This window comes from Nelumbo lutea, chromosome 7 (genome assembly GCF_056320005.1).
Source record: "Nelumbo lutea isolate HS-2025 chromosome 7, American lotus-T2T, whole genome shotgun sequence".
In the NCBI taxonomy this organism is placed as follows: Eukaryota; Viridiplantae; Streptophyta; class Magnoliopsida; order Proteales; family Nelumbonaceae; genus Nelumbo; species Nelumbo lutea.
Window position 1 is genome coordinate 27,799,752 of NC_142690.1, and position 17,316 is coordinate 27,817,067.

The 17,316-nt window shown below is 36.4% G+C and overlaps 1 protein-coding gene across 1 annotated transcript; it reads right to left on the minus strand.

The window, feature by feature from the left end:
- Positions 1-5,016: 5,016 nt before the first annotated feature.
- LOC148845856 (methylenetetrahydrofolate reductase (NADH) 2-like) lies at positions 5,017-15,449 on the minus strand. The gene is made up of 11 exons (XM_088953920.1): positions 14,821-15,449; positions 14,670-14,730; positions 14,459-14,541; positions 13,031-13,204; positions 12,482-12,655; positions 12,279-12,379; positions 12,049-12,160; positions 8,030-8,110; positions 7,746-7,923; positions 5,544-5,878; positions 5,017-5,346 (listed from the first exon to the last, which is right to left on the minus strand). The coding sequence occupies exons 1-11, from the start codon at positions 15,220-15,222 to the stop codon at positions 5,263-5,265; spliced, it is 1,785 nt and encodes a 594-aa protein (XP_088810046.1). The 5' UTR covers positions 15,223-15,449; the 3' UTR covers positions 5,017-5,262.
- Between the last annotated feature and the right edge of the window lie 1,867 nt (positions 15,450-17,316).

Sequence of the window (17,316 nt, forward strand, 5' to 3'; positions counted from 1 at the left end):
GCAAATTCTAAGAAATGGATCTTGGATACAAAAGCCACAAGACATTTGCAACAACAAAACCTGTTTCCAATCCTATACTCCCATTAGAGAAGGTGAACAGGTGCTCTTGGGCGATTTTAGGCCTGTTCTCGTTATTGACAAAGAAAATGTTCTCTTAAAATTGACTTTTGGGAAAATTCTATCCCTTTCTAATGTTCTTCACGTTCCCAACATCCATAGAAATCTGATTTTAGGCTCCTTACTCAATAAGGTAGGGGTAAAACTCTCATTTGAATTCGATAAGCTTATACTCAGCAAAATGGGGGTTTCGTCAGGAAAAGTTACTACAGTAATGGTTTGTTTGCTTTGAATGTACTTGAAATTATGAATGAAAATGATTCTACTTATGTTTATATAGTTGACATTTAGCATGGTAGATCAAGACATGTTAGTGTTCCTTACTTAAAGAAAATGAAACAAATATGATTAATTTCTTATTTTTTAGAAAACAATCTTAACAAATGTCAAATATCTATAGAATCAAAATTCACTAAGAAAAGTCACAAACTAGTACAAAGGGGAAATGGGTTACTTGGCTTAATACATAGTGACTTAGGAGATATGAAAAGCATTATGTCTAGAGGAGGAAAATCATATTACATAATTTTTGTTGATTATTTTTCCAGATTTGCCAAAATTTATCTTCTTAAAAATAAAGATGAAGCAGAAGAAATGTTCTACATGTACAAAAATGAAGTTGAACTGCAATTAGAAAAGAAAATTAAAAGACTTAAAACTGATTAGGGAGGAGAATATGATTCTTTATCCTTCTAGAAATTTTGTGAAAATACAGGAATAATACATGAGACAACCGCTCCCTACTCTCCTGAGTCAAATAGAGTTGCAAAAAAAAAAAAAAAAATTTTAAAAGAAATGATGAGTTATTTGCTAATAAGTTATGGTTTGCCACAAAATATGTAGGGGAAGCCATAATTACTACTTGTAATGTGTAAGAAAACAGGAAGTACACCTTTCGAACTTTGGAAGGGTTATAAACCAAATTTAAAATTCTTGAAAGTGTGGGGGTGCCTAGTATAGGTAGGGTAAGGCTTGGTTGGGAGATGATCTCTTTGAAAGACAGAGAAAGACCAAGAATTGAGGAGATTGGCTTTCGGACTAAGGGTGTTAGGGAAAAGAGCCAAAAGCAAAGGGTGATCGAGTGTTGGATGCTGAATGAATTTCAATACGAGGAGGATCTCTATTTATGGGGGAGATCCCGAGATCCTAAAAGGTAGGAGATAAAGGTGCTTATGACCTATCGAGAAAGGGAATATTACGTTTATTGTCAATCATTAGGCTCACCACTGGGGCTTTGCCACATGTCTCATGGGGATCTTCCTGAGGATTGACTTTCCTTTCACTCGGGAGTCCTCATCACTCACGTATGCTACCGCCTCTTATGCACCCTACTTTAATTGACGTGGCACTCGTGACATCATCGCTTGGCGGGCGATATCTTGTTAGTCACACTTGGCGCCTTGCCATGTTTGTCCCTTTGGAGTCACGCATGTAGGTGTCGTTTGAGCATAGTTCTTTAACGGGCCGTGAGTTTATCGCATGTCCGAACAAGTGTGGAACCCTATTGCAGGTTTGGCTATGGTTTCCCTTGGCTCGAGCTATGAGTTGGCTCGTTGAGGGCGTGCAGTGAACCGCAGGTTTATCGCGGTTCTGCGATACACGTTGTAAGTTCATCGTAGAACCTGTTGTGCATTGTGGGTTCATCACAACAGGAAAGTTGACTGTAGGTTGTTCGCATGCAGCCATGTAGTGTTAATTTAGTGTTTAATATTCTTTGAGGGTCTAAGCGGACACTATATACCTACACCTAGCAAAAGTTAGAATTCAGAACCTAAAAAGAAGAAAATTGGACTAAGAACAATAAATTGTACTTTTATTTGATATGCACAAAATAGTATAGCTTATAGGTTTCTAGTCTTAGAATCCGAAGGCAATATTATAGAGTCTAATACTATCTTAGAGTCTCAAGATGCATAATTCTTTGAAACCATCTTTCCCCATAAAAGGGATGAAACCAATATTGAAAAGAGAATTGGCAAACTAATTGAAACACCTAACACCCAAATACCTGATAATAATTTTGAATAAATTTTTTATCTTAGAAGAAGCAAAAGAACAAGAAAAGAAACTAACTTGGGTGATGATATGCTTGCATACCTAGTTGACAAAGATCCTAAAACTTATAAAGAGGCCTTAACTTCTTCTGATGCTGCCTTTTGGAAAGAGGCAATTAATAGTGAATTAAAGTCTATATTATCAAATTATACTTGGGAATTAGTAGACTTACCAAAAGAAGCTAAACCAATTGGATGTAAATGGATCTTCAAGAAAAAGCTTAAGACTAATGGAACCATCAATAAATTGAAATCAAGGTTGGTTACTAAAGGATACAAACAAAGAGGTGATTTGATGCTTTCTCACTAGAAACCGGAATCTCCACTATTAGAGTACTCCTAGCCATAGCTTCTATACATAATCTGGTGTTAACATCAAATGGATGTAAAAATTGCATTTTCAAATAGAGATCTTGAAGAAGAAATCTATATGAACCAACTTGAAGGTTTTCAAGTTCTAGGACAAAAACATAAGGTATGCAAATTAGTAAAATCCATATATGGTTTAAAACAAGCACCAAAGCAATTGCATGAAAAATCTAACAATGTTTTATCCTCTAATGGTTTTGTCATAAATGATAGTGATACTTGTGTATATAGTAAATTTAATGACAATTCTGGGGTTATAATATGCCTATATGTTGATGATATGTTAATCATGGGAACTGACTTGTTTGTTGTGAAAGATACTAAAAGATTCTTAATGTCCAAATTTGATATGAAAGATTTGGGTGAAACTAATGTTATCTTAGGGATGAAAATTTATAAAACCAATAAAGGTATTTTGTTATCTCAATCAAATTATGTTGAGAAAATACTCAGAAGATTTGGTCAGCTTGATAGTACTCCAATTAAAACTCCTTATGATCCAAGTATTCACTTAGGTAAGAACAAAGGGAATGTTATGTCTCAAGTAGAATACTCCAGAATTGTTGGAAGTTTGATGTATTTGAAAAATTGAACTCGCCCTGGTACTGCATATGTGATTGGCAAATTAAGTAGGTATACTCATTGTCCTAATAATGATCACTAGCATGCTATTGTTAGACTTCTAAAATATCTTAAAGGAACTATGGATTATGACCTGTTTTATTGTGGGTATCCTTAAGTACTGGAATGATATAATGATGCAAATTGGATCTCTGATGTGGAATCCAACTCTACCAGTGGTTATAGTTTTACACTTGGTGGGGGTGCTATGTCATGGATTTCATCTAAACAAACCTACACAACAAAGTCCACAATGGGATATGAATTTCTAGCCTTAGAAAATGTTGGGACTGAAGCCGAATGGCTAAGAAATCTCTTAGCTGATATTCCTTTATAAAAAACCAGTTCCCTTTTATCTCACTACATTGTGATTGCTAGGTTGCTATTAATCGAGCAAAAAATAGGACCTATAATGGTAAAAACAAACACATCAGATTGAGACATAATGTAGTCAAAAGATTAATTTCTAATGGGATAATCTCTCTTGATTTTGTATGATTAGAAAAGGACCTGGTAGATCCTTTGACCAAAGCTCTTCCTAGGAAGCTTATGTATGAATCTTCTGGAGGTATGGGACTTAGGGTTATTTTAGAGGTCATAAGCGATGGAAACCTAACCTATGCAAGTGGAGATCCCATGAGCTAGATTCATATGGGAAAAACGATGCCACCAACCCATTGAGATGACTTATTGAGCACAATTAAATTATTTGTCCCTATCTCACTTTAAAGTGCTCGTTGCTTTTACGTTGAGTTGCATATTCTTAATGAATCATTGCTAATTTCATGATTGCTTATTGTGTGATTAAGCAATTCACGCATGTATTATACATTTGGATTCACCTATGTGAGCTTGGAGGTGAGGCTGCCTCCCATGAAAACTTAGGTCGATTTTTTAGTAAGCTCATGAAACCAGGACAACACAGGACCAATTTAGTACCACCCCGTTGAACATGCAACAATTATAAGACAATTCTATGGGTAGAAAATCAATAGATCTACGATAAAGAGAACTCGTTCATAGGCTCAATCCACCATATCTCTATAGATCCTAACTGCATACCCTAATGTGGGTTCTTAGTCCAAAAGACACATCATTACATTTTTGTTTTAGCATCTCAACTCAATAATCTCATCATTGCATTAAATTTTTGAATCATATGGGAGATTATTGTAATTTGTTTGGAGTGTGATTCAAAAGTTTAGTAGGATTAGTTGCCATTTTAACTTTTTGTCTTTTGTCTTTATTTGCAAACACCCACACAAGTCACATGCTCACATAAGCTTTGACCTTCGCCAAAAATTTCAAAATTTTGTTTCCCTCCACTCTTGAGCCTTACTTTAAATTTCCTAATTTGCTTGAGTCCACATTGGAAAATTACAAGGGAAATGTTAAGCTTATTACTAGATGGCCTTATGGGGACCCAAATGGGATACATATACATATGGTCAGTAGTGCATTCTTCCATTTTCTTTTCATGATTTTGTGGTGTTTGATACAACACAAACACATCATTTGCATCCAAAGACCCCAGACATACAGTGCAGCTGCAACTCAGAACCCCAGATCATTCCAAAAGTCTAATGTGGTTAGGCCTGGACTCTGGACCCTAGGGTGAAATTAGTTTTCCTAAATAGTCAATTTCCAAAGTGGATAAATAATTTTTTCATTAAATAGGAAAAATTTACAAAACATAATGAGACAAATTTGTCCATTCTAACATTGGTTTTTTATGAGCAAAAAAGTCATTATAAAACTTACCTGATAATCAAAAGAACATGGATAAATGAATTCATAACCCACGTAAATGACCTTTTAAAAAAACCACCAAGCCAAAAAAATAAAAAGAAAGAAAGAAAAAGAACATGTAAATGAACATACTATTAGATATAAAATTGTTTAAAAGATAAAACCTTAAGCTTTGCCCCTTAATGCAATGTGCACTTGGGAGGAGACAATAATTAATATTTCAAATGTCACGTGTTATTGAATAATGCAACACAAACAACAAACCTACATAGCGTGTAATACTAGTTGCAATCAATTAACTTCCTAAGCGGGCCCTGCTACAACTGAAAGAATCGATAGATAGCACGTAATCTCAGATATCATTGAAAACAGCAAACAGATCCCCATTGACATAGTCATTATCCACCAAGCTGACCAAGAAGTGACCACTTTGCACCTGCAAAAAAGCACAGCCATACGTTGGTCCAAATCCAATAATCCTTGGAAGCTCAGTTTGGATGGAGTACAAATGCAAATATGTAGAGTGCAAAATACCTTCTATTATTTTGTATGTATTTGCACTGTACATATTTGTATTTGTACTCCTTCCAAACCGAGCCTCAAATGTATCGAAAGACAGCACACAGATAATACCTCCTCTAGCAGTTTCCTTGATGGGTCACCCTCAGGGTACAAGGATGCCCATACCCTGGACCAGATTTCAAAGGCCTCGTCCTTCCAGACAAAAAAGCTTGTTGCATCTACTACAGTTGGTTGGACGATCTCTTTTGCTGGGAAGACTCCCCATGTGACCGCATTCACATCACTTGCGCCAACGTTAGACATCCATTGTGTATCTTTGTTCACAGCCATGTAGGTTAAAGATGGGAAATTGCTGCATTTGTCAATCAGAGTTTCCAACTTTCTACGAGAACAGAAGAACTCTAGATAGGCCTTCTGATATACATACCCACCGGGTCCACCCCATCCTACCAACATAATAGGTAAAGAAATTCAGACTTTAAAGTGGGTTAAAGCAGACCATAAACCACCAAAAGGAAGAATCCAACCCTACACTTGGTAATCATTTTCTAGAAAGAATTCTGGATCCTGAAGTTCTTTCAATTACCACAATAAAATGTTCTTTGTTCACTCTCCACAGGAATACTTTTTTTATTGGTTCTCTTTTGACAGAAAATAATTAAAATGATCATTTTATTCTCATAGAACTAGTTAACAAGTGATAAGTAACAATAAAAGCATCTTGCTTATCGAATATAGAAGCCAGCTAATTGCATTTCAAGAAAATTGTGTAACCGAAGGTAGAAACAGGATTTTTCATTTGGGGAGACGAGAGACCACTGACAAGGGAGCAGGTTGCAGGTAGGGGGCCATTTAGTGATTTTATTAGCCTTTATGTCTTATTAGCCTTTATTCATGAAGCAAAGCCTCAAAGCAGTTGCCACGTGTCAAGAGGAAGCGCTTCTTTTTTTGACATGTTTTATATTATAAATTTAAAACTTTCAATGGCTAATCTTTTCAGGGAAACAACCAATACAAGGTAAGAAACCCTTATCCTAAAAATTCTTTAACATTACTAGGAATTCCATTTCGTTTCTCATCAACTTGCAATATATTTTCTATTATGCATTTGAGTTTCTTGAGCAGGCTTTACACTTCATAGCAATAACATGTATCTTAGACATAGATTTGGATTCATAGAGACAAATTAACATGATAGATGAACAATGAATCGGAAATTTGCATTTCTTTACATAATGATATCATAACAAACTCATAAGAACACAATTCCAGGAAAAACAAATAAAAAATGTCATTACCCAATGCTGGCTGCTATCCAGAATCTTGGGAAGGATGGACTGGCTACAATATTTTAAAAGCACAAGGAGCTTTTGGCGCCCTCACCTAATGCATTCCTCTTTGATGCAAGGCACAAAAAAAAAAAAAAAAAAAAAAAAGAAAACAAAACGAAAAACTTCAAAATTTTCAAAAAAATGAAAAATATTAAAATAATATTAATTAAATATATATAAATTTTAACAAAAAATCTATTGTTTTGGATATTCTCTATTTTCCAAGCTTTCTATCGTGAATGTAGACTTATTATAACTTTTCCATTTAAACCAAAAAAAGTTAAATGACTTGTAGGAATAGAAATGGGGATGGATTCCATACCCATTCCCAGTTTCTAAGTATGTAACTCCCCATCCCCATACTCAATCCCTATTAGGGAGAAAAATGAACCTCCAAATCGATCCCCGATGGAGACAGGTTCCCCATCGGGGACCCGAATCCCTGAACTCCTTTAATTAAAAAAAGACTGGGAAGAGATTTACTTAAAAGAAAGGAAAAAAATTAATCTAAATTGGTTTAGCACTTGGTTAACATCTATTTGAGTTGAATTGAATATAAAATATATTTTAAGGACATATATATGCTACCTCCAATGTCAGGTTAAAGCGGGGATGAGGAAAATTGCCATCCCTAATAACATATCCCACCCCCACCTCCAAAAGAGAAAATTCCTGGCTCCACCACTGCTGGGATGAGGCATAAGGCACACCAGGCACACACTTTTGTAAAGTGGCAGTGCCTGGGCCTAAGCAAGGCACAAGCCTTGAAATGTGCCTTACTTCTGAGCCTAGGCACGCCTTTCTATCACTGACTGGATATGAACCTAACCTCATGCATTTTAGCATAAGGTGGCCATTCCCAGGCTTGAGCCTGCTTTTTCATGCTTGTCAGCCCAAATCTTACCGTCTACCAAGCAATAACCCCTAATTTCAGGAAAAACAAACATGTTGTACAAATAATATACAAATTATATTTACTTACCAACAACTGGAGAGTCAGACTTCTCGCCATTTACTGCTGGTTGGCTATTGATGGTAAGGAAACCCTTCAAGTTGATATTTCCCAACTGTTCATTTATGATCTTTGTCTCTGGCTGAAGCCCATCTAGCTCAGACCATGGATTGCTTTTAAGTTTGCCCAGGCAGTAGTTCATGAACCTCTGGTGACACAATACAAGAAAAGCATTGATCTCATGTAAAGTTATACATAACCAAGAATCATTTAAATACAAAAGACCAAGATAAATTGGAAGATAAACGGTGTACCTCATGTATATCTTCAATAGATTTCAATGGGACACCCCATTCCTCCTGAAGCTTTTTATCACGTGAACGTGGCCGCATAAACTGTTACAAAAGTTCAAAAAGGGTTCAATGGTTGGCTACTAAACAAGTGAAAACCTCTAACAAATAATATTTCCAGTTCTGTATTGTAGGATATTAACAATATCATGTACATAAAAAAGAAAAGAAGTATCATTATTATTATATTTTTTTGATAGGAAATGTTAACTTTCATTAGAGAATTGAAAGGATTAGAGACTTACCACCCACAAAATGGATGGAAAAAAACAAAAACTTACAAACAAGCCCAAAAACAAAGCCTCCCTAGTAATTCCTTGCTTAGCTAAAGTATCAGCCATTCCATTTGCTGACCTTCTTACCCATTTAAAGTGCACCCCACTCTCCCTTGCTAAGCTAATAATCTCTCTTAGAGGCCATCTAAGAGACCAAACTTCCAAGTTTCCAGATTGCATCCACCCTATTACCAGCTTGGAGTCTCCTTCCACTTCTAATTGCTGCATTCCCCATTGTTTCGCTAGTCTCAAACCTTGAAGTAAGGCCATTACTTCTGCCCTTAATGAATCTCCCACTCCAATTGGGCCTAGGTAAAGGGCCAAGACTTTTCCATCCTCATTTCTGAACACACCCCCAACTCCCGATTGACCTGGATTACCCAAAGAGCTTCCATCAAAGTTTAGCTTCACCCTGAGCTGAGGCGGTGGTACCCAACTTTCTTGTACCACAAGGGAGGAAGGAGAGGATACAGCTATAGCACTCCAAATTATAACTAAGTCAGCTAAAGAGAAACTTGAATAGAGGGACATCTATAACCAAGCTTGAGTAATATGCCAATAGAGCATTAAGTTGGATTCCTAGGCAATTCATACCTCAACTGACATGTAAAATCTGTGTTTAGTTAGTATACTAATGGTGGCTAAGTGAATAGACCTTATTAGATAGGTTAAATGCATTAGATGACTAATTTATGTACTTATAAAAGTTAAACATAAATTTTATTATCTTTTTATGAATACTATTTTTTTAAAGCATGTGTGATGGAGATGGAGGGGATATAAGTGGCACTGTAAAAAATAAAATGTCTTACATGCTTCTTAGATTTTACAAGCTCTCACAAAATGGTGATGGCTGTGATGACAGCTCTCCAATAATCAATAACAATTTTCAGTCTTTACATAGAGCATATTCTGGTAAACTTGTTATCAAGAATATCTTTATCACTGTTTATAAATAGGGAATGCTGGCATGGATGCCTTAAGGACGTTTGACCCCATGGAGACAAGCACAAATAACTCCACATGGCTGGTCCTAGAAGAATGAGGCTTGAGTGGTGGCTTTGGTTGCAGGTGCTAAAAAATGCTCATCCATCAACATCAAGGCATAGGCAGGCTAGTTGTTTGCTTGCTCAAGGTGGACCATTGGTAAAAATGGAGCCAAAGGTTAAGATACCCAGAATTGGACTGGGCATGAGAATGAACAAAGAAAACAGTGACTTGAGATCTTTGTTTCTGGGATCTAGATAATGGATATAAATTCAATAAGTAACCCATTCAATTTTCATATGCTAATACCATGCTTTTGGTATCATTTTCAGTAATTACATACCCAACTTTTCAAATTCATTTTAGATTGATTTGTTAAAATCTTTATATCCTGGAAATGCTCATGGAGAAAAATGCACTAAAAAGGAGAGTAAAAAAATCTTGCCAACAATGCATAAACTTATCAGGCCACGATAATTTATCACAAGCCAACCAAACAATGTGTCAACAACCCCAACAAACCAAATGGAGCAGGATAACTAACAGCCATGACATATAAGCAATCACCAATAACATGAATCCACCCTGATTACAACCATTACAAATAGCATCATCCTCATCTACTTCTACCTCAGTACCTCTTGTTCTATCTATTATTCCTCTCTCAAGTTTCCTTCACTCTTTTCACCCAGGCTTAGCTCCAGCCCAATATCAACCCTAACTACTTCAAAATCCTATCCCTCCCCCCCCCCCCCCCGACTAATGACCATCGATATACAGAAAGGACCAGAATCTCCACATATTAGACCTGAGTTATTGCATAAAAATAGAGAACTCTATAAGAACAAAAAAAGAAAACCTAGGTTGTCAAATACTAAAAACAAGATATGAGATAACAGTTAAAAAATACAGATAAATCCAAACATTAGTGCCAAATCCTATTCTTAGATGATAAAGGTACCTAGGGAGATATATAAGAGAATAGCAGATGTGCTTTCATATACGGTAAGTCTGTAACACAAGAGTAAATGACTTGGAAAGGAAAAAAGTGAATATAGCATTGGAATTAAGGAAGAAAGGAAAATAGCAGGCCAGTAACATGTCAGATTATATTTACAGGTAGGGTGCAATTTGGGGCTCAGGATGAGGATTTGATGCCAGCTATGTCATATAGAGTAGAGTGTTGGGTGGTCAAGAAATAACATGTCCAAAAAATGTGTAGCAGAGATGTAAATGTTAAGATGGATGAACAGAAACTCTAGAAAGGATAGCATCAGGAATGTCATATAGAGTAGAGTGTTGGGTGGTCAAGAAATAACATGTCCAAAAAATGACTGTAGCAGAGATGTAAATGTTAAGATGGATGAACAGAAAATCTACAAAAGGATAGGATCAGGAATGAAGTCCCCCGCAGGAACCTAGGAGTAGCCCCAATAGGTGATAAAATTAGAGGAAGTAGACTAAGAATGGTATGGTCGCATGCATAGAAGACCACCGACAGTAACAATTAGAAGTGGTTTGCATAGTTTTCAAGGTGTTGCCTAGACACTTGGGGGCTTTTCAAGGAGCGCCTCGCCCAAACGCTAGGAAAAAATAGTGTTAGGCACATACCTGGGCGACTGGGTGGGCGCCTAGAAACAAATATAAAATATACAATATTTATTAAATAAAAACAAATATGAAATATACAATAGTTTATTGTTTTTTTTTTTAGTTTTTATAATAGAACCTGTTGCATGTCATCATGTTTTTTGTTGTGAGGAAAGTAAAAACAAGCGTTGTCTTCGGGGATTTCACTTTGACAAGAGAACTAAACAAAGGAAGAGGAAAGAGCAAGAATCCTCCACTGTTCCCCGCACAATCCTTTGCTTTATGCTCTGTTTCCTTTTTTTGTTGGTTTAAAACAGTAGCTACACCTACACTTCATTTTTTTACCTCTTCTTTTTTTTTTTTTTTATCTTTTCCCCAAGCCTTTTGGATCATTTTATTGGACCGAAACAGGAGCTCCACCCCCTTCTTTTGTTCTTAAATTTCTTGCATTGTTTTACCTTTTTTTTCCTTATCATTGGTGTCTGAAACAGGGCTCTATCCCCTTCTTTTCTTCTTCATTTTCTTCTTTTATTTTAGTATTTGTTCCCTAGCTTTTCTTGGTATAACATGGGGGCTCTCCCCCCCCCCTTTCTTCGTAGGTTCTTTAGGGGCTATGCCCCTTTCAGTTCTTTTAAGTTCTAACTTGTAAGTTGTAACTCTAATATTTTGTTTTGCCTACTTGAAGGAAGATTACAAAAAAAAAAAAAAAAAAAAAACTAGTTCAGGAGGGGCAGAAATCTATAGGCTTATTATTTTTAGATTCCATCACCTAGGCAAAGCCTAGGCACCCAGGCACCCCATGGTCGCCTAGCCTCACCTTGCCACCTTGAAAGCTATGGTGATTTGGTACAAGTTGAAGGGGCTAGGGGGTAGTAGTAAGAAATGATTTAACTACTAATAATTTAACAGTGGACTGTGGACATGGCTTTCAATAGGACGAATTGGCAAAACAGGATTCATGTAGCTGAGCCCATATATAATTGGGATAAGGCACGGATGGTAATGATGATGAGGTTGATGATTTGATAAAATTTGAATGGGACCAGCCCAAAAGCCTTGGTCCAATGCTATGCAAATTATAAAGCATGGATTACAAATAGAAATGAGAAAAACAAGGAAAATCCCATCTACCTGGTAATCAGTCAGTGCTCCATATGATGCATTACAAGAGTCACCCCATCGCCCTTGTGGGTACTGTTCCCAACCAATTGTCCTAGATATGTAACTTTTTGGACGATTAGCCCTGTCATCATCCACAAGGGAACATCAAACACTATTCAAGTAATCAACCTAAACACCCAATAGGGTTCAATCAACTACATGCATCTCACCAATCCCAGATTATTGAAGACAGAAAATACCAGAAAATTGGGCGAACATCTTCTTTGACGCGGTGTATATTTGTAGGGCGTCTCCAAGGTAAGGATCTTGAAATTTTGTTATCATCAATCAATCCTAGGTTCTGCCAAAAAAAAAAAAATTAATAAGGATCCAAGTCAAATATAACATGAAAGCATAAGAAAATATTATGCATGTTCAAGCATAATGAGAAACGTTAGATAACCTTTAAAATAGCCAATGCTGATTTCTCCATGTTTAGTGTGTACAGGTGCAATGTGTTTATCCCATGAGCTAAAATCTTCTTGCACATTTCAGTTCCAAGATGAATTCCATAGGATCTAACAGCTTCATCATTGTCCTTAATAGGCTCCAAGGCAGCAGTAATTTCAGAAGGTATCTGCAAAATGATATTAGATATAAATATTACATATTAAAACAAAGAAAAGCACCACCTAAAAGGCCACTAAGATGGGGAATGAGATCTATTTCAATTTTTTCTTTAATCAATTACAATGAAAATATTGCATTAAATCATAGTTGTCGAGGCAAGTGCCTAGGCAATAAAGCATTCTTTTTTTTTTTATTCATTTGGTATATAAAAAACAAAGTAACAAACAGGACATTTAAATTTTGGTTGGTAATAAAAAGGATATACCTATATAAGCACAAAAGTCAAATATAGGACATACATATTCTTTCATTTTCTCAGTACTATATTTAATCTCTGCCTGAATCTCGCCTACAGAATACTGGTTAGCAGCAGATAGCATACCTTCGTTTTGCAAAAACCAGTCATGCGCAAGAAACCCTTATAATTATTGATTGGCATAATGCCTGGAACAATAGGACATTTTATTCCAATTTGCCGGCAGTCATTCACAAACTTCAGGAAAATATCAGTGTCATAGAATAATTGAGTGATAATAAGATCTGCCCCAGCATCAACCTACAAAAGAAAAATCACCATGAATATGGGGACAAACAAAATATGCAGCAGAAAGGAGAACACTTAAAACTATCAAATATTCGTCAGATTAGACCTTGCACAACAAATGGAACAGTATAAGGTAACAACTTTTTTATCAATAAAGTATAATGTAATAACTTGAAGAATTTGTCAAAAAAAAAAAGGTATAAGAAAATCAAAACAGAAAATAACAAAAAAGAAAAACTGCGGCAATCAGATGGAAAAACAGTTCTCTTGAACCCATGAATATGGGGCTTTTATGTAGCATGCAGTTGGGACTTGATTCGTTTGAAAATAGAATATCTTATTTGGCAGTATGGATAATGAAAGAACAAATCCATCTATCTAAATGAAGGTTTTTAACCTTCCAAAAACCACTTTATCTAATAATTACCCTAGAAAACATTCAGAATGCTCTCTGAGGTTCTCAACTTTCCACTAGAATTTAGAAACTAAAATTTGTGAACAGTCCACTTGATATAGCCTTTGCAAAAGATAAACGAAGTGAATATATAGAAGATGGTAAAGGGTAAAGTTGCAATGGATCGTTGATGCAGTACAGCTATTTGCAGAATAGAAATCCAAAATCAGAACTATAATGTGATTATTACACAGCTAATGAAGGTATTTAATGTTCTCATCCTTGGAAATTTCCAACATATTTTATGCATTTTCCACCTTCTGTTGGTAAGTCTACTCCTTAAGGCTCAGTTTGGAAAGAGTACAAATATAAATTTGTATTTTGTATTTCTAAACCTATATTTGCACTGTATATATTTGTTTTTGTACTCTTCCCAAACTGAGCCTTAAGAAAAGGTTTACCCTTATCCATAATAAGAGGCAAGAGCATATTCCTGACATAAGATAAAGGCAACAGAAACCACCCCCATGGTGTACTTTAGATAGGTAGGTAGATTTTCATTTGATTGCAACAAGTTACACCAAGTACTTAGCATAAGTTGGGCAAATCAGAAGGAACTACAGCCAAGCTTCTCAGTTCTTCATTCAATACCCATGCTGAAAACATATTGACTTAGCCGTTATTAAGAAGTGAAATGGTTTAACCTTGAGAAATGTGAATATAATATGAATCTTGTATTGGCATTTAATTGCAGCCATTACAGCACCTTCCTAGCTAAATTGAAGAAAAATCAGAGTAAATATCAGGGAAAGCCAATGGTTATCGAATTAATCAGGAGACAGTGGTGATAGTGGCAGTGAGATTTAACCTACTTTCCTTTTCAAGTAAGCAAGATCATTCTGGTATGCTTCCAAAGTGGCCACTCCATTCTCTGAGATAACATCCGGATGTGCCTCTAAAGAGATATTTTTCACAAAACAAGAAGACATTTTCAGATCTTGAGAGCAGAAAACATTGAAACAGCATCTGATTTTGGAGATTATGATGAAGATTCACAAATTATAACAATTCAAAGCATCAGACCTGGATAACCAGCAACAGTAATTCCAAAGTAATCTCCATACTCCTCTCGGATGTGTTTCACCTGTAAAAGAAAACAGTGCATTACTGAAAAAAAGGTTGAATTTTCAGGATCCGGTGGCAGTTATAACTGAACGAATTTAGTTTGAATTACCAGGTCGAGAGCACAAGCAAAACCGCCCTGGATCTGGACGAACTTGTCCTGGCCATGAGGAGGATCGCCACGGAGAGCAAGAACGTTCTGAATCCCATTAGATTTGATGGTGTCGAGAGCGTGATCGATCTTCTCGACAGGCATGTTGGTGCAGGTGAGATGCATCATGGACTCGACGCAGACTATGTTCTGCATCTTGTTGGCGATCTCAAGGGTGAGATCGGCGGTAGAGCCACCAGCGCCCCAAGTGATGTCGCAGAAGGATGGGTTGTGAGACACCATCCGATCCATCCGCTCGAACAGGTTGTCGACTCCATCCTCAGTCTTAGGCGGGAAGAACTCGAACGAGAACACCACCCGGCCGTCCAAGGTACTGTCCCGGATCTTATCTATCACCTTCATTCTCACTCTGTCTCTCCCTCTCTCTCTCTCTCTCTCTCTCTCTCTCTGGAGCACAGATGCAGCAGTAGATAAGCAGAACCAGAGCAGCACAACACCGACAAAACGTGGAAACGGAGAATCAAATCGCAAAAGCAAATGCTCTGGCGTCGGATATATATGTAAATAAATTTGGTCATTTGGGCTAAAATGGAGAGAGAAACAGTATTTTGGTTGGTGGTAACTAGTTAGTTTAACTGGTTCCTCGGCTCCTCGGCTTTTTCCTCGTCCAGTATCGCAATGACCTCACAGAGCGTTCCTTACACCACATCTCAGCCGTTAATTGGGGACATCTCCCAGTGAATGATAAAATATGTGTACGGGATCCAATGTTGCCAGCTGGCAAGATGAGAATTTCAACACTTGCTCGGACCTGTAAGCTTTAACTTGCCATTTGTCCCATGTTTAGAGCATCAGAATCCACCAAATCAGCTTAAGATTGAAAAGAGAGTATATCAAAAATGTCCATATCAGATGGCTAAAAAAGATGGTCTGATCACTGAAACATTAGACAGGTTGGCAAGTTTTACGAATAAAAAGATCAGAGGCGTTAAAATGGGAGCGTAGATACAAGAACATAACGAGACCGGATCTGCGCTTCACACAGTGGATGTTCCCAATACACGGTGGATGTCTGTAAGGCGAGATTCCGTTCTAATTCTTTTAAAGAAATAAAGAATGTAAAAAGGCGCACGTCATGTACTGTGGGATCTTGACGGTTGCGCGGTTGTCAAAGGATTTGGTGAACAGAAAATGAGAGTAGGGCCCACCAAACCACCAATTGAAAGAGAGGGAATGGGAGTAGGACCTCACATCCACCACTAGATTGGCGGGGACTGGGAGGTTGGCAAACTGGTGGGTTGGTGAGTGGGACCAACTACACCTACTTCCACGCCAATTCCTCGGGACTCGGGAGTTGGTATCGGCAGAATAACTGCAGTAGAATACAGGTAACACGAAGGCCGATTTGCGAATCCATGTGGCTGTTTACGGCAAAGGTGTTCCGGCCTCGGTCAATAGACACCAACCTCAGAGCGATCTTTCACAGTTCACACCAACTTCATGGCACGTGGGAGCCGCACATCGGTAATATCTTCCATACTTGTATGTTATAAATAACAAATATTCCGAATATACGACTGCAATGTCCTCTAAGGTTGGTGTGAAGAGCAAATCTAAGATTCCCATCTCCGTATGGAAGCATGGCTGAGTGGGTGCATGTTTTCTTGCATTTTTTAAATTCTGAAAATGAGAGCTAACCTCAATGGATGAATAACACATGGTCCAAGGTACTCTACCAATCAACCATCCAACATCATAAAAGTATTAACCAATTATATGAATTTTCATCAAAATTCAAAATTCAATGGGTTGTGGTTGGTCAAAGGAAAGTTTTTTTAGATTAAAATGGTATTTTATTTCTTTGTTTGAGAAAGGGTATAAAAGCCATTTTATTATAACTTTAGTGCTATTTTTATGACTACTAAAATATCTACATTTGTGTATTTAGTCCATCTCTAACAGTAAGGGATGAAAATATAACTTCAATTATTAATTTCCATCTCATTAAGTCTTATACTTAAGATATTAACTCTTATTTTCTCTTATTAAATCTTACATTTAAGTTTTTTTACTAATAAATGCTATTAATTAGATCTACGTCAATATTTTTAACAATATAAACCTATATGTTTTAAAAACTGACTCAAAAATAAAACTATTCTTTAACCAAGTGGTGGCTAAGAAATTCAACCATCCGAAACAAATTGATCAAACTATGAAATCATAGTTAGGTAATAAGATTTTTAAAATAGAAATAAATATAGAAAATTACAAAAATATAGAAAAAAATTATACACATTTATGATTTTTTAATCAAACTAAAAAAATATGTGTAATAAAAAAGAATTACTTTTATTAATAGTGAAAATGAAATACATAATTTATAACTGATCAAAAATGAAATTATTTTATTGGTTAGCAAAGATCAATAGTTCAACTTTTGGGTCAAATTTGTTAACCTTTAATGTCATAAATAAATAATAAAATATAAAAAAT

What these genes read in the sequence shown, in the direction of transcription:
- LOC148845856 (XM_088953920.1), bottom strand. Translation starts at nt 15,222, where the DNA reads ATGAAGGTGATAGATAAGATCCGGGACAGTACCTTGGACGGCCGGGTG. An exon ending in CTGGTTTTTGCAAAACGAAG is followed by an intron (nt 12,656 to 13,030) that starts GTATGCTATCTG and finishes ATCATTTTGCAG; the next exon opens with ATACCTTCTGAAATTACTGC. An exon ending in GAGCACTGACTGATTACCAG is followed by an intron (nt 8,111 to 12,048) that starts GTAGATGGGATT and finishes CTTTTGTAACAG; the next exon opens with TTTATGCGGCCACGTTCACG.